Raw genomic sequence first — 22,997 nt, forward strand, 5'->3', positions numbered from 1 at the left:
TTCTTTTCATACGAGCCACACTCGCTCACCTTCATTCTTTCTCTTTCTCTCTGGCTATTCTTTGTATCGGTTGTGCTTCGCGTATCGCGTTTATCTTATCCTTCGCAATGGTAGAGTGTGGCGGGGCACAGGGTTTGGAGGGAACGAGGGTAGTTATGCTCAACTCTAATAGTAGAAAAAGGTGCACCCATTATTCGTTAAAGCCACTTGCTTCCTAGCTTTAGTTGGTGTCATCGTCACCATCATCGTTGTGTCCCTCTCTCCGTGTCTCTCTCGCTCTTTCTCTAACCCGTGCCCTTGTTTCTTTCCATCTTACATCCCCCCCCCCCCCCCCCCCAAGCGATTGTTTGCATCTTTGCGTCGACTTGAGGAGCTTTTCACTTTTTAAACACTTTAAACAACAAGAAAACATAACAGAGGGAACTAAAAACGCAGGTGTTAAGCCCAATAGTTATAGCTGGGGACATGATTGATTGATCGCACTATACCTTTCTGTGATGATGTGCTGTGGTTGTGCTTTGAATACAAAAACAGTTTATTTGTCCGATTAATCAGAGCAAGGCTCCCCAATTTAGATTTTCGAGCACGTATAACCGGGAATTCGAGCAAAGTCCCTTAAACTGGAGCCATAAACTTCCTTACAAACTACTTTAAAATCCACTGTGATGCGGCTTTTTTGTTGCTTTCTTCTAGATTCGCTCGAAAATGGTGAGTTCTATCGTTATAGTTGGTCTTGTAGCCATTTTATACTTAAATAATACCGATTTTTTTTACAAAATAGCGGCACACAAAATTTACTTTTGTTTTTCATCAAAAATCAAAGCTATGAATGCAAATTAGTCGTCCATCGATACAAGAAAGTCTAATTTACGAACACACCAAATCTTGGCCCTTTAGCACTCTTGATCACACACAAATCCACAAATGTCACTTGGGACGGTATGATACTGTTGGTCGTACTTACTACTACCAACCTGTTGGATAAAAACATACGTTAAGCGTATGGATAAAAACATACGCTTAACCTACCTTTCCTGACCACTACCTAAACACTGGTGTAACGATTCAAAGTCTTAGTGATATAGGTTATGAGTATATTCATGTTTTGTATATACAGTAGATGACCGCTAACTGAGAGGTAAACAAGCTCCAGTTAACGAACAACGTTCGCTAACTTGAGTGACGCTTCTATGGATTGATTGTTTTGATTGGCGTTGACTGGAATAAGCATACCCAACTTTTTTTTTCATTCATTTTGATATAAAGTATAGTAATTCGTGTGATGGCATAATAGTAAACATAGGCAAAAGACCCTAAATTTGTGTGAAAAATGCACATTTGCGACAAATTTCTCTTCATGCGATTCCGGATGTTTCATGTTTTGACGTTGAAGTGTTCTTTAACTGAGAATCACTGCAGTTAGCGAACCTCCAATTAAAAAACACTCCAGTTAAAACACATCCAGTTAGCGGTTACCTACAGTATAATCACATTTTGCAACATCACAACAATGCTACGAGAGAAAGTACGACCAACAGTCAGAGTTTTGACAATCTGATACATCGGTGCAACATATGTTTTGTATTCTTTCTTGTTCTGGTGTAAACTGTTGCCACAACTCTGTTATCGCTAGTATAATTTTTCAACAACGTAATAGGTAAAACGTACATAATTAAACGAAAGGAATAATACTCCTAATTGTGACATGTGCTCATTAAGGTTGCTTTCCCACACACATTCACTAAAAATGTACGAAAAATGCACCACAACAAAACAATCCTCATAAAGTAGTGGCCATCAATTCGTGCTAATAATGTTGTTGAATTAAATTATCATAATGGTCCCACCAAAATCTGCAAAAAACTTTTCTGCATCCATGCCTAATGTCAAGCGCAGATAGCCAAAAGAAGAGACGCAGCACGTCTCGACGATTAGACGCACTTTCGCGCCAATACGCTGCACGACGACGTTTAATTGCATAATTAGGAATGGAGAGGATTTTTTTCCTTCAGTATTTCCTGCAAACACCTGAGGAAGCTTTCCTTTCGAGAGCCAATCGGTTACTTTCACCATCTGTCACCGTGTGTGAAATGGTGGAAAATCTGGCAGCGCGCTGAAAGCGACTCATCCTCTAAACGGTCGATCGTGAACAACGGCACGACTTTTCCTCCCATCGGTCGAGGGGATTATAACGACATGGCGATGCTGTATGCAAAGGTATTATAGCACTTCCAGATAGTTTTATTTGCAATGTACTCTGCAAAATCTAGCACAGAGACAATTAAAGCAATCAATAATTAATTTATAGTAATACAATGCATAAGAAAAGATGCAACAATGCTTATTATTTCATTCCTGGTGCTTAGAACAATGTAAAATACGGCTCAAATCATTCCTGTCGCATATAGTGTTCGTGCCGGAAAGCCTCAATTCTATTGTCTTCCCAATGGAGCACACCTATACACCTCAGACATTGTGTGTTTTATGTTCTATTTTCGGGAATCTCGAGTCTCTTCCAGTCTCTACTTTCCTAATGCCTTCCCCTAGCAATCCTTTTCTTCCTCACCCAACACACGCACACTAGCGTACAGGAACGTGGAGAATATTTCTGGCAAGCTTTGTCGATTTCCAACTTAAGGGGTAAAAATCAAACCCTCCTGGGCGGGCCACGGAGGTTTGCCCCGCTAGCCAACAGGCGCAGGAGAGAAATAGGGGGCAAAATTCGTATGCTTGACCGCGGCCGCACGTTTTAATTCTCTCACGCATACTAATATTCTCCCATGGTATATTGTTCTTGCTCGTCAGCCAGGAAGCCTCCCTGCGCGCCTAACTTATGTGCCATTGTTTCACGCCCTCGTTGCTCCTCCAATGTTTTCTACCATCACTTCCGTTACGCTTCGCAAACAACTTCCAGCCGTATACCGGGATGCGAATGGTACGATATAAGGTAGCAGTGCTGGCGGCTCTGTGAACAAGTCAACGAGCACGAGCCATTCTTGATATTTGAGCGTATGGTAGTTATATTTTTTTTTAGGTAAGCATTCAGGTTTGAGATTGTTCATGTTTTACAACAACAAAAATATATTTTCTTAAAGAAATGGGCAATCTTTGCATATTTGTTTATATGGATATAGTGTGATACATCCGTATGCAAGCAATAGTTAGCACTAGAGTAATAGCAATAATAATAATAATAGCAATAGCAATAGCAAGCAATAATCCGTAATGCAAGTTCGTACTATAGTTTTACTTTCTTTGAAATTTGTTTTTTCAAGTTTACAACCATACACACGCACACACACATAAACTACACTACATTCCAAAACGGACGAGACGGCGGTGTGTGACTGATTTAATTCTATTAGTTGTCTTTTCTCCTTAAATTAACCTCTCACCACACCGCAAAGATAGAGAAGAAGTGAACGATAGCGAAACGAACTAATTCCAGAGCGGTGTAAATTACGAGTCCGGCGAACGAAATAAGTGCACAGTGTTCTGCCCCACCTACGCGATCGCACTTAAGTGATTCAAATGGCTAAAGCGGCGTATGGAACCGAGAAACGTCGGTAAGCGTCGGTGCGCTGCGCTGCGATTGTGCTGTGAGGTGGATTGAAATGTTATTGGAATTTCCCAGAAATATACTCACTACACGTCACATTTAAAAGTACCCCAATGTAGCACACTGGAATAGTGTTTAAGAGCATGTTGTCAAATTTGCTTAGCTTTACACATCAAACGCAATAGATCGTGACTGTTTCACGTTCCATGCGTACTACCACAACGGTATGAAAATGACGCGTTCGCACAAACCATTCATCAGCATTTCAGAGCCTTGCTAGAGGTTTTGATGTCAATGCTAGACGATCACCAATTTAAACGCAACCCGTAAATCCTACTGATTTCGCGACAGCATGCGCTGTGCGTTGATTACAACGACATGTTAGTGGACTTTAGCCTAGGCGCTCGGATCTCAGAATTCTAGAAGAAAACAAACACCGTCCAAATGCGTACTGTTAATATACCTTTTAACATTCAGTGAAACGTCAAACATCGCGGCAAAAGTAAAAAAAGTCACACACACCTCCCCAAAAACCAGCGTATTCCTGTCCTTTCCAAAGCCAAAACGGTCAAGAGATAAGCGACTGGGACAAGACGTTTGGAAACCTAAGAAACGAGGGAGTCGAAATCGCACCATACAAACCACCACCACAACGTCAGTCCGAGCTTGCTTATCGCCCCCGAACCAGCCTCCAGCGGCGAAAATAGATGGACGTGGTTGGAAGTTGCATGTGTGGCATATGGTTGCGGTGACCTTATCGAGAGGTGGCCGGAGGTGTGGTCGCACGTAATCGTGACGCACACAAAACGTACCTTCTCCTCCTCTCTCATCGAACAGCAAGCAAATGCGTTGCAAAGATAGTGCCCAATTGGGCCCGAACATAAAAACAGAGAGATGGAAAATGGCATTTTGTTTGGCACTCCAAAACCACTCCAACGCAAAAATGTGTACGAGGTTTTATTTAACTAAACCAACATTCATGATCACTCTGAAAATTTGAATAGATCGCCCCCCTTCTGCTTCAAAATTCGGGAGCGGACTGTATATAAATAAAATGTTCCAATACAGTACAGACCTTCAATTTAAACGGACCAGAAATGTTGGATTCGACGGGTCGGTACACTAACAACCTTTAAGATAAGCCGTGACTAATTTAGATTATGCCAGAAATCCCCACACAGAAGGCATTATTAAGCTTTTTGAATGATGTGTCACTTTTACAACTGGCACATAAATATCTGGACTTCAATCCACTAGCCATGGATTCCTATCAGTGCTGTAGGAGGGAAGTAGAAATCCGCACCCAGTTCACAAAAAACGACGCAAGGGAAGTACACCGTACAGCGCGAATGATAGATAACGGAAGAATCGAATAAAAGAAGTCTATTTTTAGATGACCAAAGAACTCCCAAATCAACCGTGCGATAGGCGAAGCCTTGTAGAAGAAGACGGGGCTCGATGCGATAACTGCTGCTCGATTGCCAATCAATGATTTAACATTTTTCGGCCCCCAGCCATGCCGCCACCTCTTACTAACGGCTGGCCGGATCGAAGGACGCATATCACAATCTGATGGATCGGACCCGTTATCAGCCGACGGTGTGCTTTTAGCTTTATACTGCCAGTCGTATAATGATTTGATGAAATTTGCAAGAGATTAACACGTCTTCATAAAACGGGAATCATACCCAGTTTTCCTGGTATCTGGTCTTCGGTTGTTGATTGAATGGTCAGGTACTGTAATGCGTAACACACTACCGACCAAAATGCAACCCTCAGCACAAGTCGTCACTTACCTTTGAAAAACTGCAGCCTGCCACCGTGCGCCGTCGTGCCCGTCCCAGTAGCGGAGGGTCCGGTTCCATTCAGCACGGCTCTTCCGCCAGCATTGACCGCTCCGGCTTTACTGGCTGGTTTTGCTGGAGTGCTGCTACTGCTGCTGCTGCCGCCATTGGTGGCATTATTCCGTTCATTGGATGCGGCCGCTGCCGCGATCGACTTAAGTGCTCGCTCTTTCGGATGCACCACGCTGGAAAAGTTGGACGAGACGGGCGATGCCACTGCAAGCGATTGAACCGGCTCGGCCATCGGCTCGGACTTCGGTGGAGTGGATTTGGCTGGCCCGTCCAAGGACGACGGCGACAGGGAAGCTGCATTGGAAGAGCTTGCACTTGAGAGGGGTGATCCGTCCAGCGAGGGGCTCCGCTTAAGTGTGGGAAGTGGCGACCGGATTTCGCCATCTGTCCGTCGCCCCGTTTTGCATTCGCCAGCAGGTGCGCTGGTTGCTTCCTTCGGTGACGATCCAGCCACTGCCGGAGTTGGTTTTGCACCGTGTCCGCTCCCGACCTCGGAGCACGGTGATGACGATGGTGCCGGAGTGGCTGCAGGTGACGACGAAGCGGGAGATTTTGCCTCTTCCTTGACCGGTACTGCAGCAGATCGCGGGGGAGTCTTCTCATCGGGGCAGCTAAAATTGGCCACCTGGTCCGACATGTCGGCGTTGCATTTTGTCAATATTTGGCTGAGTATTTCTTTGTGCTGTTGCTGCTGCTGCTGCTGCTCGAGTTCAATCGATTCGGAATGGCGCGCGGCAACGTAACTGCTGGCGGTCGGTTGTAGATCTTGCGATGCCGGCGGGGGGTTGATAACGTACATGGCGTTACTGACGGCACACAACAATCGCGCACGGCGGCGGACACCGGAAGGACACACGACTGACTGGTCTCTTCTAGAGCACCGAACCCGTACGTGGTGGTTGATTGCACATGCACCGGATGCACTGAATGCCAGATTCCAATCGCTGAGCACGGATAAAGGTGGACAGGCAAAGCAATACGCTGCTGTCGTTGTATTTCGTCTTCATTTCTACTCAGCTTTTATTACCAACCTGACCGATGGCCAGTGTGGTCTGCAACCTTTTTCGATAGCTAGTAGTAACAATCGAGATCGTAATAACGTTAGCCAGCCCTTGATAGTGTCATGTAGTCTTGGATTTCTCTCTCTATCTCCCTTTGTTGGTGTTGTTGTGGTCTTTCCCACACACACGAGTAGTAGCTACAGGTCTAGTTTTATAAAAATGAGCGAATCTTTTTCTTTTTGTTTGGGAAGCAGGACGTCAAATTTAATGGCGCTTATATGTTGGTGTGCAAGTTCAATTTTTTGTCCTCTGCATTTCCTTCGCTCTTCTTCATTAGGCCATAATTCGCATCAGTTTTCAGGCACTCGGGTGGAATCGCTTGAAAAGGTAAATAAATGGCCGTCTGTGTATTGTACGAATCGTTGGCTACGTACTCGTTCGAATAGATTACTCCTGTCCTGGCCATTTACACATACAAGCTGTGTAGCGGCACACTTTCTCACATGTCAGGACGAAATCCATCCTCCTCGCCATAGGATCATTCACACACTGATATGCCTTGCCGTCATTTGCCTTTGCTTTAGCGCAAAGCTTGTCGCCGTTTTCGATTGTACACTCGCCGTTGCCCCAGGAAACGCTGGAATGTGTATGTGTATGCGTTGCTGCTGCTTAATGGTGCTTCTTTTGCTGGGTGCTTCTTAATGTTGCTGCTGCTACTCATTCAAACCCGAAACGAAACACCTTATGCTAGTGTCTTTTGCGTGTGACGTTAAAGCCGTGGACATGAACATTCCGAAACGATTGCAATTAATAAGCACCCTCTGTAAACCGGCAGCGAGGAAGAGTGGGGAGGATGCAGTCTGGCGTGTGGCAGGATGTAGTTCCAACCTCAAGATGAACATTCGCCCCCAGGTCGTACAACTGCAGTGCAACGGATGCTGCTGCTGCCGGTCTACACGACACACCAATGCAGTAGAACGATTTCCACACGTCGAGTGCCGATTTCTAAGTACGGTGTGAGAGAGAGAAGGAGAGAAAAAGATGGATAGAGAAAGAGAGTATTTAGGAAAAATCATGATTCTATAAATCATAACAACTTTTAATAAAAAATATTACTGCAAAATTATTTTTAATGATAAAGTAGGCAGGAAAGTAAAACAAATTCCTTCAGATTTAGCTTTTCTTATTTTGCTTAGACCGCGTGGAAGGCCATGCAGTTGTGTTTGTTAAGAAATAAACAAAATTAAAATTTTAACAAAGGAGGCAAAAGTTTTCCTCGGGTCTGACTAACCATATGAATAATATATTTGTTTAATGATAAGTTGCGACGTAATTCGACGTAAAATATTTGTATACCTATTTTTTATTCGAATGCCCATTGACAAATGGAAAAGCTAATAGTTTAGATAAATCGATTAACATTTCATTCATTATACTTACCAAAACCAAAGCACATCGTTGTTGATGGTGGAGATCAAATTCGATTCATTTCGTTTTTTACAGAAATATGGTCCCCATCGTGAAGAGTCCTCTCTGAGCTTGATCTTTAGTAACTTTCGTTGCTACCACTAGTTACTTCACCATCCGTACACTTAGATGACTATTAGCCGGAAGTGTGGTTAAGCTTTACAAACGCGTTTGTCATTGGGCTTACTGCGGTCACTATAAATTATTCCTGCTGTTCACTGGTGAATGAGTGCTTCTCTTTTCCTAGATGTGCCACTTTAAGCAGGGCACTTTTGTATAACGTTTCCACCAGCAATGTACATCAACACTCGGGACGCACGAAATTGAACAATAAGAAAAGCGGTTTGCTCGCCACATCAACACAACACGCGTAGGCACAGAGAACTATGAGTGCGATTTTGTACACTGAACTTTATCGGATGAATGTGTGGCACTATTTCTTGGCGATAAGTGGCACAGCAGCAAGCATTCACATTGTAATTATCACGACGTTACACTACCTGTTTGCACAAATAAAAACTATTCTGGATAAGAGAAAAAAGGTTAAACACGAAGTAATTCCATCATACACACACACACGATTATGATTAGCACACACCAATGGAAGTACGTATGCTTACTAAATTAAAGTGTTTCCGCGTGACAACAACAAAATGAACATATTCTTGCCACCTTCCTGCTTCTAACAGCTCTACGTACGTCTCACACAATTGTGAGGACGAAGCAAGCACACTTGGGAAAAAAAACTTTCGCTACCTCACCGAACGACACGCACACACATGAAAGGCCAATAGGATGCACACAGAAACGCATACATACATCCGACTATCCCAACCTCTGTGCATCCAACAGCAGCAACCGCTGCTCACACTTGGTATCTACCTAATCGATTGTTCGTCGTAGTGGCCCTCGGTTCGAAATTTTCACCTGTTTTCCATGGACGAACTAACGAAAAAAAAAACTAACTGACTAAAAACTAACAAATGGAGCACAACCACACTACCGAACACTTCCAACACCCATAAAAGCACCGACATTCCCACACGGAGATTCACCCCGTGCATTCGCCTCCGTCCTGCAGCATGCCACCTGTCAACTCGATTGTTTTCGTACAAACATACACGCACGCACACACTCAGATCCACACACAGGCGCACACACACGTAACCTGTTTAGTCTATCCCTTCTACACGCCTGAAGGCAAGACGGCACGGTTTTGTAATGGGAACGTCGTTTTGCGATCAAAACAATGCATAAATGACTAAAAGCGAGAACAAGCAGCAAACGATGTGTGCTAAATCACCATCGACCCTTAACCAGCACTTCGACAGCTTTTGTGTTGCTTCTTTTACTGCTGCTGCTTGGATTCGCATTTCCAATCAAAGCATGCGCGCGCACTTGTTGGATACCGTATATACATACACACACATACACATACCACGGATACAGCGTATTTACGAAAGTTTTGCGTCTGTCCTGATCCCGCCTCCATCCCATTTTTTACACCTTCCTTGCGGGTGTATTTTCACCCTCGCTGCTAGTGCTTTCTTTATGATTTGTAGCAGCAGCGCCCAAAACAATGCGGCCCAAAACGTCCAGCAGTGCAAACACAAGGAACTAAATCTTACCAACGATAGGACGATTTAACAGGTGTGCGCGACACATGATAGGGCGGAGTTCAATTGTCCCGTTTTTCACGCTATCACCAAGGGAATCGGGTTCCTCAAACCAAACAGATATTACACGCATTAATCTCCTACTGGCGACGGGCGAAATTGCGACAAACCGACCATTCGTTATGATCCAAATTTCTCGTGGGAGTTTCCGGTGATCATGTTTCCTGCATTCCACGGCGGTACACTCTATCACCGAATGCAAGACACAGCATATGTGCAAGCGTGTGCGTGAGTAAATACATATACATGTTGCTTATCCTCTCGCTTCGAGGACAATTTTCGGTACCTAAAACGCCATCGTCATCATCATCATCATCGTCGTCACATCGTCGTGGGCTCTGATAGTGAGAAGCATCCACGAGCAAACAGGAGCAGGATGACATCGAGCCAAAGCACAAGAACGAGAAGGAAAGAAAGCATGCCTTCCTTAAAAAGATAGCAGCCGCGAATAAACCACTAACCGAAAGAGACGAACCGGTTCGCAGTTTCGTGGATACAACGCACGCGATGCCGCGCTCACACCACACTTGTCCATGATATATTCCTACCCCCCCCGCGTCAGTCCGGCAACCACACCGTTTCCGGCGGGCAGCCATCACCGTGATCACATCATCCCCGACGCCGTCTCCGTTCAACAAGTTTCCAACACATTTCACAGAGCCTGTCCCCAACGCAGCCACGGCTGTCTATTTGGCTAGTCAACAACACATGATCATTCTGTCCGACTCGCAAGTGCCACGAAAGACTTCCTTCAGCTCACCCCTGTTAGGCCAACTTGGAGAAAGGATGATTCAGTGACAAGCCAACGAACAGACGGACGCATTCATGTGCTCCTGCGCGGTGACTTGTAGTGACTTTAAAGCGCGAATAAAACAATCATTCTAAACCACAGCTAATCCTTCTACCATCATAACCTCCCCAATCCTTGTTGCCGCCCCTCACGGTGAAGCGGGTCCCTGGAAGGGTGCATTCGCTCCTGTCACCGGGATATTCACTGCTCACCAGCTCCGTTTCTCATTGCGTGAGGATTTTGCGCTCACGATACGAGTGAATACCGCGAGCTAAAGCGAGATAGCAGCAAGCCAACATAGCAATACTCTGTCTCGCTCACCCTCCACACAGTTTCCTCGACATTGTACAACCGTGGAAGGTGAAAAGGAATACCAAATGAGAATGAAAGACGCACTTACACACACCCATACACAGAGCCACATACATGCAGGTACCCAGGATGGCATGGAAAAGCAAAAGTAAAAACACACGATTTTATATCCACCGCACATATCTCAGCGAGCACACACACTTGCAAACGGACCGTTCCTACACGCACAACCTGGCACGCACGCATACGGTGAGCCGCCTACTGGTGCTACTGCCGTACGAATTCTTTCCGTTTTCCGTTAAACACACGGATTCTTGACGGTGACGTTTGTCTCGTTCGCTCAACTATCGGCCATTCCTTTTTCGCAGCAGTGGCCCGGGTCCGCTCACGCCGTCTACAGGCAGCTCATTATTCCACCTTCACGTAATATTCTCCAATTCATTCCCGTTTGCTTCTGCTTGGAGCTCTGCGCTCGCATTGATAATGCCTGATGATGCCGCCGCTGTTGGTGTAGGTTTTGCCACATCCCCACATACTCCTACACACCCGTCCTGCCCTGCCACGACCTGCCCTGCCATGCCCTGCTATTCCCGGTGGTACCACGATCAATCGCTTCCAAAAGGGAAACTTCCTTCCGACACCGTCATCCGATCGGTGTTCTTGGACGGCAAACACACACCTTCCTCTCGCAACCGCCGTAAGTCGTCGAAGAATGAGGAAGAATTGGGGGAGGGAGGAGTGGGATGGAAATATGTGAGAAGCGGCCGTTTTGCCGGAATCGGTTCACCACACACACCACTCCTTTCGCGGGAGTAGCCTGCAACTTAAACCCATTCTATGCTGCCTTCTTTTTCGCTCGTCCGGCGTTCGTCCCGCTTTTGCCCACAAGTGCTTTGCTAGGTCGGATCTTTTTAAATCAAATGCCGAACAACACCATTACCTTCACTCACTTCTCCCTGCTCACACCTAAGCGCACACACACACACACACACACGCTCAAGAAACCGAATTTGAAACGTCACAAACAGAAACAACAAACATGGCACCATTGGAGGAAGGGACGAGAGTTTACGCGACTCGGCGGGCGACGGCTGGTGGGCAACAACGGTGTCGAATTATTCGCGCATCACGGTGCAAAACTGAACGTAGAACGACAGAACCGTGCACCACCGCGTTCTCATATTTTGCCTACGCATTTTTCCCATTTTTTCTTCTTTTTTTTTCGTTGAGGTTTCACATTCTATAGCTCACACGTACACATACGCTCGCGCGCACACACACACGTAGCGCCGGCTCTCGTGTACAGTGGCCGCTGCAGACGACGAGAAAGGGCAACGCGCAAAGGGACTGCCCGTCTACATCGAACGCCAAAACACACATACACACACACACCTAGCATCGCCAGCACACGCACACAGTGGCATCGACGGCGACTACCGTCAGTTGATCTCGTCGATCGTCTCTCCAACGTCCAAAGGCAGGCCGTGGAATCCGTTGAAACAAAACGGGAGCATTAAGTTCGCACCATACTGTCGCATTTTATGGAACCAAATTTCGGATGATTCTTATCCATGGGATAAAAAACCATCCTCGTCACGGGACGAAAATACTGTTTTCAAAAGTAATATTTCATGTTACTTTCCGTCAACCATGGTATCCAGACAGTTTTGTTTCGCTCTCTCTCTCTCCCTTCCCCACATTCGCCCCTGGTGAGTTGTTACAAGTGAGAGCGCTGCTACGAAACCAAATGATAACTTCTCACTGTGGCCGATCTTTCATTTACTGTTCATACGCTCGGGTGATTGCTTTGTAGAATGTTTTGTTGCAGCACAATAAATGCACTAAACCACCACCATTGCACTGCACCATCGTTCGGATATGTAATGTGCAAATATTGATATTATATGCCATTCACATCGTTCCACTACTATTCGCGAGAGATTCTTTGACCGATTGCAAGAGGGAGCGAGCAATAGAATTGGGTGAGAGATTTGACAGCCAAGCTACAGCAAACACAACGTAGTTTCTTTTCACTTTTGCACCCCGTTCTTCGTAATGAGTTGGAATAATTCCCCGAGCCACTATTGTTTTTTTCACATTTTCAATCCTCAATTATGAGCATGATGTGCACCACATTTTTTCGCTTTCGAGTTTCTCTACTGTACAACTATCGTCGCCACATTTTTGAACCGTAAGAATACATCTGCTCTCTACACAATTAAAAACACAGTTCGCAGCGCACTTACACCGTCCGGATTGATGCTTGCGATAGCCGGAGTAAACGGCAACTACACGGAATTCAAGCGAGCGACCTGTACACGACGGCAGACACAAAAAATACCGTCCGTCCTTTCCCTCGGATGGAGCGAGCGCGTTTCTCTGGAAAAGCTTTCCACAACACAACAAACATACACTGGCGCTGGCAGCAATCCTTCTCAGTCGTGTTCGTTGGCAAAAGAGAGCCAACACCGACCAAAGGGTACTTCTCTTCTTTTCGTGTACGTTTGAACTAGCGCCGTGCAAAAGAGATAACACCGCCCGACGACGAGTGAACACTGCCGCTCATTCGTTTTTGTAGGCGACTCGCTCGAGTACGAGATGGCGCAATCGTGAGAGCCGTACGGTGAAGCGAGATGCACCAATTATTCCCACGTTGTGACTCTCAAAAAGCGTAGCTGCCATTTTATGTTTTCAATCTGCTTTGCGCCCGTTTTCGACTGTAGAGAGAGCAGGAAGGAAAGAGAGTGTGCGAAAGAGAGCGAGTGAGAGAAGTGTGTGAGAAGAGAGTGAGAGCGGGTTCATTGCAGGCACACGCATCGCCAATCCGCTATAGCAACGTAGGACGATGAATTTCCCTTCTCTCCCATTTGATCCAGCGTGTTGTCTGATGTTGGGAAAATTCCCATCGGCGTGGGAAACTGTCGCTTAACGATCGCCGTTGAGCGTGGGAAAAAGGGAATTTTGAGAGAATGTTTAACATTTTTCAACGGTCAACGGTTTTTAATTGGCCAACGTATGTTACAAACGAGTCCAATCACTTCCAGCAATCGAATGTTTAATAGAAAAAGGAATGCAAATGGTTGCAAAACAAAGTGGTCGCTTCTTCCGATTTCTCTATAGCGCTAGATTGCAATGAAAGAAAATGTTGCAGAAAAAAAACACTGTCACTGCCGTTAAGTTGAATGGAATTTCAAGGTGTTCCAAACTTATTCCGGGAACCATGGTTAAAACCAAAAGAACGTAAAAGAATTCCATTTAATCCATTTCCAAAGAGCGGCTTGTGTGCTGATGGATGATATTTCCGTCGATCGACCGGCGGGAAGTGCTGTTTCACTCTATCATATCGAGAACGAACGATGAGAAGCACACGACAGAGCGAGAGAAGAATGTTTCTCCCACGGTTTTCGACTGCCGGTTCACTCACATGGCGCAAACAATTTTTCTCACCCTTGTACGCGCTTCTGACTCACTGCGATGACGATGGCCAGAATGGTGTGCGTGAGCGAATGAGTGAGAAAGAACATCAAGCTCAACCGTGTACGAACTGCAACGTATGCAGTTGAATGTTCAGAACACTATTCCATGGGCCATACGTACAAATTTCACTGCTTTATTCTCGTTGAGTACAAATCTATCGGCTACATTTTAGACAGAGCATGAAGCACTTTCCCCAATTTATCTACTACATATTGCATCAAGCATGGTTTGTGAACCTGTCTCTCCTAGCATAACTATCTTTTTCTCTTTCACACCCTTTATATGCAATAGAACCGGCGTACATAGACAGGCGGTTCGTTATTTCCTTCCGCTACCAGCATAGATGCACTTCCTGTGTCACTATTTCCGAAATAGGCCTGATTTTATAACGTGTATCTTTGTGTGAGTGTTGGTAGCTTTAAAGCGATTGTTTAAATTTCCTCTGTCTTCTTTTCCCACTTGTGGTGTTAGCCAAGCACGGTAGTAGTACGTTTCCTGCCAGTGTAGCTGCATTTAGTTGCGCGAAACGGGTAAAAAATAAATAAATGCATATATCGTCCAACCGTCAACAAAAAAAAACCCGAATGAAAGAAGGGCAAAAAACTTCTTCTTAACGGCCAGACTCGAAGGATCCCAGGAAGTGATACCATTTCCCATTTCCTTGCCCGCCCTTGCGCCGTTTCCGTTGCTCAGGCATGGTCGGAGCTGTGGTTGTGTGTGTGTGTTTTTTTATTCGCTCCGAATGTCCATACCGCTATTAAAACCGCTTCCTATTTCTCCCATTCCTGCAACACAGTCGGTTCATTGCACGGGAACAAAACGCGACTACGAAAAAGGAAGCGCAGCCAATGTGTGTACCGAACGTTGTTTGCTGTGTGCATGTGTGCATACGCGCGAACAGAGCCAGCAAAAGCAAACGAGAAGGAAAGCGACCAAAATAATGCATCCAGAGATGCGCGAATGCATCTCATCTTCCCATGCCACTGTTGCAAACCCCCAGAATGGTGTGTGTTCTTTTTGCTAGTTTTGTTATTGATTTTATTTTCGCCCTTCTGCCCTTCTCGCCTTCGCCTTTTCCTTCATTTGCTTTACACGGTTTCATCTTTTTTTTCTCTCGCTCTCCCTTTCTCGTTTCCACTCATCACCATGGTGATTCGAAAATTTGGTTCCCATGCAAAGCACTTTCTTCCCAGGGTCTGCTCTGCATCCCTTTTAGCAACGTTTCCTTCCCAGGGAGGTGTTCGCTTGTTTTCTCTGGCCCATCATAATCGAACAAACTAGCTCCTGATAAGCTCATCTCGGGGGTTTGGAATCGTGTTTTTTGTTTTGCCTTCACAATAGAATGAGGCATGAGAATTTGTGAGTCCATCCAGCAACCGTAAGATTTTGAACACCAAGCACAATATGAATATAATGTAATATAATATATGAGTATAATGTTGAACACCAAGTACAAAAAGTAGAAATAAAGGCTGTAGAGTGGAAAGGTTTCAGTATGTTTATAATAAAATAACTGTAGTTAAATTTATCAAAACAAAAGATCAAATAAAACGTTCAATAGTATTAGCTTTAATTACTATTATTACAGTTATTGAAATGATTATGAACAGTCCCTATCGATGCCACTGGTATTTTTTTAGATGATATGAAATCACGTTGTGTATAATAATATCACTTTACCGTTATCGCGTTTGCACTAGAGGTGGGTCATACGATTCATTTCTCGACCTGACCCGAAGTCGGGTGCGAGTCAGTCGGAATCGATTCCGTCCCGTGGGTCCAGCAGATGAGCCAAGTGCTAGTCGCAATCAAATCCAACCCGCGGGTGCAACGAGCTCGGGTCGACCCGAATGATGAGTGCCATAAAACCATAAGCCACTCCGACCCGTTGGTGCAGCGAATTCGGGACAGGTATTGAACCTACCTAACGGGTCGGAGTCGCTTATGCTTTCTTGCAGCTACCGGAGTCGTGGCACCTACTGAATCTACTTGTACCTTTCGGGTCGACTCGAACGATTCCGGGTCGCTTACGGATGGCTCCGACCCGATAGGTTCGGGTCGACCCGCTCATCACCAGTTTGCACATGTTGCTAAAGCATTTTTTTAAAGGCACAATGGACGTATGATGAACCTACAAACAATACATACAAGATCACGCGAGTTAGCACACAAATTAAACAAAAAAAAAACGATTCAAATGATCATTTCTCAACTGATAAACTTTCTCAACAGTAAAAATTAAGTAAATACAAAAAAAGCGAATCAAATGTACTCGTTCCAAAATAATTGTGTACAATTTGCATACCAAAGAAAACAAAAACTTTCCTTTTGTTGCAGTGTTTTTTTATTATTATCATATAAAGTATTACAACTGAGAGCTTTTAATGTCTAACAGATTAATAATTGTTAATGCTTCCATACTCCTGCTATCATTAAGGCATTTCTTCTATGTCAAAAAGTGTAAAAAAGAACTCTCCTATATAGTACGTGATAATAATTCTGTTAAAAAAAGCAGCCTGGCCTTCTTTCCATCGATACCACCAAAAGAACGAAGCAAAGTTAATATAGAAACATCAATTAGTAAACATAACTCAGGACAAAGTCTAAAAATAATAATATATGAGATGCTAGGTACATCATTCCTCTTGTTTTCCTGCCGTCCTAAATGGGTCGAACCTTCCGAGCCTTTCACTGCTGCTGGTCTCGGTGTTTCATCTGCAGCTCAAATCGTCGATTCGTGCGTACACCTTTCAAAATCTTCGATTGTTTTGAGCGCAGTTGCTCAACCGGATGTCCTCCGACAGCGCTTGTGATCGTCGCTCCCGAAGCCGCAGTCGAAGCGGCACTCGCATCAGGTGCAATATGTTTCGGTTTAAATGTTGCCTGGAATTGCTTTAATCGGTTAGCCATCTTATCTGCATCACTTCGGATGGGCTTCTTGGCGGTGGTACTGGTTGCCGTTGTCGTGGACGGCACATGACGGTCAGCCGCACCAGGTGCCTTTACTGCGGTTGTCGTTGAGGGTGCTCCCTTGATACCTGACACGAACAGTCCTGCCGAGGGTACTGGTATGCCCCCGCCACCAGCTGATTTGAAAAGGAAAGGTTTCGCCGTGGATGATGATGCTTCTTTCTTGCTCGATAATGGTGCTATAAGAAAGAGACATAGCGGTAAAATTGAATCTGCCTAATGTCCAATTTTATCATCCTACATGCCCTGCCGCCCCCACTTACCTTCAGCTGTGCTGGAATCAATTGTAGCGGCAACGGGTCGCGCAGGAATCTTTGTTGCCGGACTAGCCGATGCAAGTATATGTTTAGCACGGGTCTCTTTGCGCTTCATGAAATCTGCGATCGATTCCATGCGATTGAAATGGTTTGCGTGTATGTTTTTAAAGTTCGGCAACTTGCTGATCTTGTTGTTTCGCTTCAGATCGGATGATTTATGCTCAGACAGTGAACGCTTTCGTGGTTTGCGCAACTTTTCCCCGATGCTTGTGCCATGACTGCTCTCATTTCCTTCTGCTCGTTCTTGCTGCTGCTGGCCCTGCAAGCTTTTCTGTACCAATCGCTCGTCGATCGTTTCGACCAGCACGGTGATGTTTGCTGGACTATGAAATGTAACATTTCTTTTCATTGTAGTATCGACTGCACTGGTAGATAGTGATCGTTTACGGCCCGCTCGCTGCAACTCCTCTTGTGTTTCGTGGGCTTCTTCTTCTAACGATACCACGAGTTTGGGCGTACTTGTGGCACTGCCACCGTTTTCGCTCCGCAGAAGTTCAGTGTTTTTCTCGTAGCAAAATGCCGCCACCGCCGGACTGTCCATAATTTCAATAATTTCCGGTGGCTTATCCGGTGAGCATTTGTCCGCTGATGCCTGTACAGCTGATTTATATTCTGGCGTACGTGGCGTAGCAGCAGTAGCTGCTGCAGCAACAGCAACCACCGGGCGAGGAGTGTCGGTCGTTATATCAATGACAGGAACACCGGAAGACGACGACACCTGGTTCAGTTTCACGGGTGAAAACGTTTCATTCATTTCATTGACGGCAGGCATGGTTACTGTCGATGAATTCGAAGAAGGGTCAGTAGATTCTTCCAACATCGACGCATCGCTAGCCTCATGCGTTGGGGATGATTTTTTGATGCACTCAGCGATATTGTTCACCTGATCTTCCAAATATTCGATTCCTCCGAGTGAATTTTTCGCTAGCATCTCATCATCTTCAGATGTCGCTACCTTTGATATGACATTTTCTGTGGGGACATCTTCGGACACTCGCTCTGAGCCAGGCTCCTCGACGACAGCTTTTGGAGCCGACTCATCAACATTTTTCTCGGGGACGGTATCGCAATCGTTTGTAGTGTTCATTTCATTATCTGTTGCGGAATTTGTTATGCTCTCCAGTGTTTTTTCAACTGTAAGAGTTTCTTTGTTTTGCTGCTCTAGCGAGGTTTCAATCAATGCCGCACCTTCACCTTCAACGAGCTGTTTGATCGATGATTCTGATCTGTAATAAGATGATACATTTGGATAATACATTAATTTGATACTTCACAAGTACAATAAAATGGACTCGCTCCTATTAAACTCAATCGTTTATTTGTTGCCATAAATATTATTATCATTAAATCGATACATTATTGCTAGTACCATCAAGATCTGTGCTAGTGGCGGCTTCATGCCATGGTTGACACATTAATAGTAATTACATAATTAGACAAATATTGTAAAAAATACTATTGCAATTTTTTCATACATTAAAATTTCCAATCAAGGGCAATATTTAAGAAAATAGTTATAGTTATATAGTTCACAATCAGTACCCACCATTACTATTTTATAATCAGCAACTGAGTACGTAATCAAGTGAAATAATATACGAATTTCTTCTTCTTTATAAGCCATTACAGGCTTGCTAGAGTTATCTACGTCACTGTCCGAAAGTGACCATTAAAAATGTAATGTATAAATTGACTTACAACAAACAACTGCATTTAGCAACATCATAGTAAACTGTCCTTAAGATAGCTGCAGACCAAACTTACCGTTCTGCTTCTAAGATGACCTTATCTATTTTATCAGAACTCAATATTATGTCGCCTGTTTCTCCCGATGCTTCGCCGTCCGGTCTATTGGGTTGTTCGTCTGAGATTACAGGTGCTGTGTCGGTTTGCTGGGAAGAGGGAGATTCTTTTGTCTCTACGGGCGCTATCGAATCAACATTGTGTTCCGGTTTCTCTTCTTGTGCATTAATTTCACCCTCCTTTGATCCTTTCTTTGAATCGATTCCCACTTCAACAATGTCTGCCCTTGAAACACTATCCCCATCCTTGAAGCAATCTTCCTGCTCTTTACCCTCCCCAATCTGCTGTTGTTCTTCATCGACCGGTGCTGGAGGTGTTTCATACTCCGTCTCTAATTTAGTAGCAATGTCTATGTCCGATTCCAGAGTTTCTTTCGTTAATACATTCGGTTCTTCTGCATGTTCCGTTCCTACGTAAACATTAATTTCCTCAGCAGATACCCCTTCAACAGATACACTATCACCCCCAGCTTCGCCCTTTACGGCAGAATCCTCAGCAATTTCCATTTGCAAAAAAGCACTTCCCTCCGCAGCTATTTCCTGTTCGACAGAGTGTGTCGCTTGTTCAGTTTCTCCCTCTTCTGGTGTCAATACAGGAAGCTTCCCTTGAACGGACGGAACGGCAACCTTCGATTTGCGCCCAGCGGATGGTACATCATCTGCATCGAAAAACTTTTTCGGTATTATTTTCCGACCAGATCGACTGCTGCTGCCATCCTCCACTGTTTTGTCGCGTTTTGGTGTTACGCTTTCGGTAGCCTTGGCATCGCCTTTTAATGTTGCACTTTCTACCAACGGCATTTCCTTTGCTGTCGTAGGTTTACCAAAACCAATAGAAGTACGGAGGATGACCGGTTCCGTGCCGATCTGGACACAATCCGTTTGGTCGCTTGAATGATGATGATCATCCACACCTCGTCTGGTTATAAAATCATTTTGCTTCTGCTCCTTAACCTGAGTGTCAATTTCCACGGGAAGGGTGGAAGCTTTTTTCGCGATTTTTGCTGACAACGGTACGCTCTTGGATGGTGTGCCAGTGGCATTAGTTTTAGCGACTTCACTTGCATGTTTCTGTACGGTACCGTCTATGCTGCTAGCTTCATCCATTTTTTCATCGATTAATGTGGGGGAAGAGGAACCTGTGATGTGGACAAAGGAGTCACTATCTCCATCTTCAAATCCAAACATTTTCTTCGGTTTGATTTTTCTTCCGGATCGTGAAACCGCCCCATCGGGGATGTTTTCGATTTGGACTGATTCTACAACACTGTCCAATCCGCTGCATTGCTTTGGTGTTTCCACCTTGCCAGAAGCACTGGCCGTGTTCTTCTTTTTTGTTGGCGACAAAATCGTCTCGATGGATGCTTCATCAGTGCTATCAACCTTTCTTTTCCTTCTACCATCGTTCAAAGCTTTACCATCCGACACAGGCGGTTCCATCGTCTGTTTGTCCATTTCAAACTCAAACACTCTTTTTGGCTTAATTTTTCGGCCCGAACGCGACAGAGCGTCTTCGGATGCGAGAGATGGGTCCTTTTGAATGGCGGAATCAGGTTTAAGCGATGCACTGCCCGTCGAATCCGTATCCGAAGTCTGTTCTTCAGACAGTAGTTTCTCCTTTTTGTCCAATCTACGCCCGGGAGTTTTTGTGACACGTTTTGACAAATCATTTTCAGTGTCCACAACAGCATCCATCTTACGACGGCCTGGTGTTTTGGGGGCCGCTTGCTCCGCAATGGCACTTTCAGCATGCAACACATTTACGACCGATTTTCCAACCCTGCGCCCCGGTGTTTTCGGTACCACTAGCTCCAAAGTAGGACTTTCCTCACGCGATAGTTTTGCTGCTACATTTATCGTGGATCTACCAGCACGCCGTCCGGGAGTTGGTGCAGCTTTTATGCTATCTTTTGGATCCGTTTCCGACCCGCTCTTCCCTTCTTTGTCAACTGCTACCGACTTGGGACGGCCCAAACGGCCAGGAGTTTTTGGCGGAATTGTTTCGTCAGTCGGTGGACTGTCAGTGCGTAATGTTTTTACAGCGGAACCACTCATCAAAGATTTGACTGCTCGTTTCCCTGGAGTCTTCAGGAGCGATTGCAGTTCCGGCACAGGGCTTTCCGGTCGTAAAGCATCGGCCGCCTCATTGCCAAACAAAGCGGTTGCAGCTTTGCGTCGGGGAGTCCTAGCCGCTAACGCTACACTATTTTTTTCTGCTTCCGGCTCCTCCGGCACTACGGACTTGGCGCGCCGTCCCGGTGTCTTCCGCTGCTTTGCTTCGTCTGCACCAGCCTTGTTGCTGACTGCCGCCTTAGCCGGAGTTTTAGCTCGCCCGGGAGTTTTAGCAGCCTTAACCTTGGTTGGCACTTCTCTTTCCGAAACAAGTGTTTTGCGAGGACTGGTTAACACCTCACTCTCGAATTCCATCAACTTGACAGGGACTTTTATTTTGCGTCCCGATTTAGAGATACCAGCACCCTCGTCGACAGTGGATGCACTTGGCTTCGGCTCCTTTGGCTCGTTCCGTTTCGGTGTGTCCGCTGGTTCTTTCACTGCTTTTCTGGCCGACGTAATAGTTTTGCGTGAGGGTCTTACCTCTTCCGGCGAAGCTGGGTCTTTTGCCGCTGCCCGCTTTCCGGGTGTACCGGCAGCTTCGGTGTCTTTTTTTGCCCTTGGCGCGGTGGATTTTCTAGTTTCGCTGGGCGATGCACACCCCGCTCGTTCTGGCGAGTCAAGGTGTGCCGGACGCTTCACCTTTCGACCAGATTTCGTGATTGCATCTTTCAAAACAATGTCTTCCACTTTCAGAGGACGCTTTTTCGGCGTCGATTCCGTTTCGCCTGAAAGTAAACATACACACAATTGTATAACAACTATTGTACTTTGTGTTCTCATGTGAGGCTGGCAGAAGTACACTCACCCAAACGATTCATCACGGATGCAGTTGACTAAAACGCGGTATTTTATTCCGATGAAAAGTGTTTGCTCAAACGCACAACCTTACCACCACGCAACACTCTAGCGTTATCGGAAAACGACACTGTTGATGAATGATATGCACTGTTGCTCAATTATGCTATCCGTCACAAGTAACGCGTTCGATGAAACGAAGGCGCAAACACTATTTGTATGAAGGTAAGGAGCTGTTATTAAGGCAAAATTTTCTGCTCACTATTCGGTACTGCCACCGTAGGCTGGCGTCGTACGTTTGGTCTTTGTTATTTGTCCGTTTTTTTCGTCTGCAGAAATTCGTTTGCAACCGACCAGAGTAGTTGATCAGATTGCCGTCGATGCTCTAGCGCCACATAACGGTGTTACGTATGTCAAAGTGACAACGTCGCATCGTTTGAATTATTTTAACAAAACCGTTATTTTTAATGCTCATTTATATATATATACATAAATAAATAAATAAAATAAATGTTTCAGCAGAACCACAACAGAACTATTATCTAAATCTATGGTAATAGATTACACAGTTATTTATTTTTTATTGTACTATTTAAAATATTGCATTGTAGAGTTTTTATAAGTTAAAGTGAATCAATTTATGCTGTGTTTTCAATCTATAGAGATAGACAGTTTTTGTTCTATTTTCATCTTTGACCTAAAGAACATTGTATACTCAATATCAAATAATGGTTCCAGATATGATGCTTGAAATACGCGCCAAATTGCATGTTTCCCCAAACACAACTTCCAAGGTGGGCTTCTACGGTAACGCATAAAAACGTGACGAGGCGTTACGCAGATTCCAGCAATTGCCAGAT

The 22,997-nt window shown here is 45.0% G+C and overlaps 2 protein-coding genes across 21 annotated transcripts in view; both read right to left on the bottom strand.

Annotated features, from left to right (window-relative positions):
- LOC121603733 (protein hairless-like) overlaps positions 1-13,104 on the bottom strand; it is a 30,820-nt gene extending 17,716 nt beyond the window's left edge. Inside the window, exons 1-3 of one of the 20 annotated variants that reach the window (XM_041932905.1) lie at positions 12,974-13,104; positions 7,857-8,407; positions 5,356-7,421 (exon numbers count right to left, since the gene is read on the bottom strand). In XM_041932905.1, coding sequence (XP_041788839.1) covers positions 5,356-6,214 — 859 coding nt within the window. In that variant the 5' untranslated portion in view covers positions 6,215-7,421; positions 7,857-8,407; positions 12,974-13,104. The other 19 variants (XM_041932903.1, XM_041932901.1, XM_041932900.1 and 16 more) reach the window with 19 other exon arrangements.
- Positions 13,105-16,622: 3,518 nt separating this feature from the next.
- On the bottom strand, positions 16,623-22,487 carry LOC121603493 (serine/arginine repetitive matrix protein 2-like). The gene is made up of 4 exons (XM_041932285.1): positions 22,148-22,487; positions 19,190-22,067; positions 17,372-18,651; positions 16,623-17,287 (listed from the first exon to the last, which is right to left on the bottom strand). Exons 1-4 carry the CDS (start codon positions 22,158-22,160, stop codon positions 16,827-16,829), a joined length of 4,632 nt encoding a protein of 1,543 aa, XP_041788219.1. The 5' UTR covers positions 22,161-22,487; the 3' UTR covers positions 16,623-16,826.
- Positions 22,488-22,997: the final 510 nt, after the last annotated feature.

Source organism: Anopheles merus, chromosome 2R, assembly GCF_017562075.2.
Source record: "Anopheles merus strain MAF chromosome 2R, AmerM5.1, whole genome shotgun sequence".
Taxonomy (NCBI): domain Eukaryota; kingdom Metazoa; phylum Arthropoda; class Insecta; order Diptera; family Culicidae; genus Anopheles; species Anopheles merus.